Raw genomic sequence first — 1,046 nt, forward strand, 5'->3', positions numbered from 1 at the left:
TGATATTAGACAATGGGCATCGCTTTTTTACTAATGCAAGTAGCACAATTTTGAGAACAAAACTCTTCAACCAAATAGCCAAAGTCTACAAGTTTTGTTCTTTGTCTTTATTTACTAAATAATACTGAAAGTAATATTAGTTTTGTGGCTCGAAATTAAGGAAATGCAAATTTAGGAAAGTTAATACTGACGTATGTTTCAGGTTTGGAATTGGATAGAGGACAACTATGAAAGCATTTCACAGAAAAAAATGCCATACGGAGTCCCCACTCCCATATAAAGTTGAAGAGTTGACTTAAGCTACACGGCACTTTGATTTTTCTATTGTCCTCACTAAACTCCAAATTTCTAATTTCTTAAACATGACTTTTTAGGGGCCAAGAACGAGTTTATGGTCTTTCAAGTCAAGTCTATTGGATTTGGAAGGACTCATAAGATTTTTAGTAGGGAAGGTTTTTCTTCAAAAAGACTTCAAATCATCAAGTCAATGGAGCTTCATGTGTTTGATTTTGTATATATATGTAGTGACCTATTACTTCACTAATTTACCATCACTACTTCATATTACTTTTTCATTTCCACAAGTATGAAAGCTTTCTTGTCTAATCAGAAAATGAGCTTCCTTCTTCGTTCCATATGTTTCCTTTTTCTCATTTCAAGTTTTCTAAACAAGTTTGTGTCTTCTACACAACACTTGTGTCACTCCGACCAAAGGGATGCTCTTCTTGAGTTCAAGAGTGAGTTTTTGATCGAGTCATATGCTCCCTCCTGGGTGAACAAAAGTGATTGTTGTTCTTGGGATGGCATCACGTGTGCTGCTACGTCGGGGAAAGTCATCGGACTAGACCTTAGTGACGGCCTCCTCTATGGCCCACTTAAATCGAGCAGTAGTCTTTTTAGACTGCGTGATCTCCGTGATCTGAATCTTGCTCGCAACAATTTCAACGATTCGCAATTCCCAGCGGAGTTTGATAAACTCATGAGGCTTGAAAGACTTAATCTCTCTGGGTCTTCACTATCAGGCCAAATTCCAATCAACCTTCTTC

At 37.4% G+C, this 1,046-nt stretch overlaps 1 protein-coding gene across 2 annotated transcripts in view; it reads left to right on the plus strand.

Annotated features, from left to right (window-relative positions):
- The first annotated feature begins 565 nt into the window (after nucleotides 1-565).
- LOC104773884 (receptor like protein 30-like) overlaps nucleotides 566-1,046 on the plus strand; it is a 1,452-nt gene continuing 971 nt past the window's right edge. The window contains exon 1 of one of the 2 annotated variants that reach the window (XM_019242773.1): nucleotides 566-1,027. In XM_019242773.1, coding sequence (XP_019098318.1) covers nucleotides 587-1,027 — 441 coding nt within the window. In that variant the 5' untranslated portion in view covers nucleotides 566-586. The remainder of the gene's footprint in view (nucleotides 1,028-1,046) is intronic. The other variant, XM_019242772.1, reaches the window with a different exon arrangement.

Source organism: Camelina sativa, unplaced genomic scaffold (genome assembly GCF_000633955.1).
Source record: "Camelina sativa cultivar DH55 unplaced genomic scaffold, Cs unpScaffold00717, whole genome shotgun sequence".
Taxonomy (NCBI): Eukaryota; Viridiplantae; Streptophyta; class Magnoliopsida; order Brassicales; family Brassicaceae; genus Camelina; species Camelina sativa.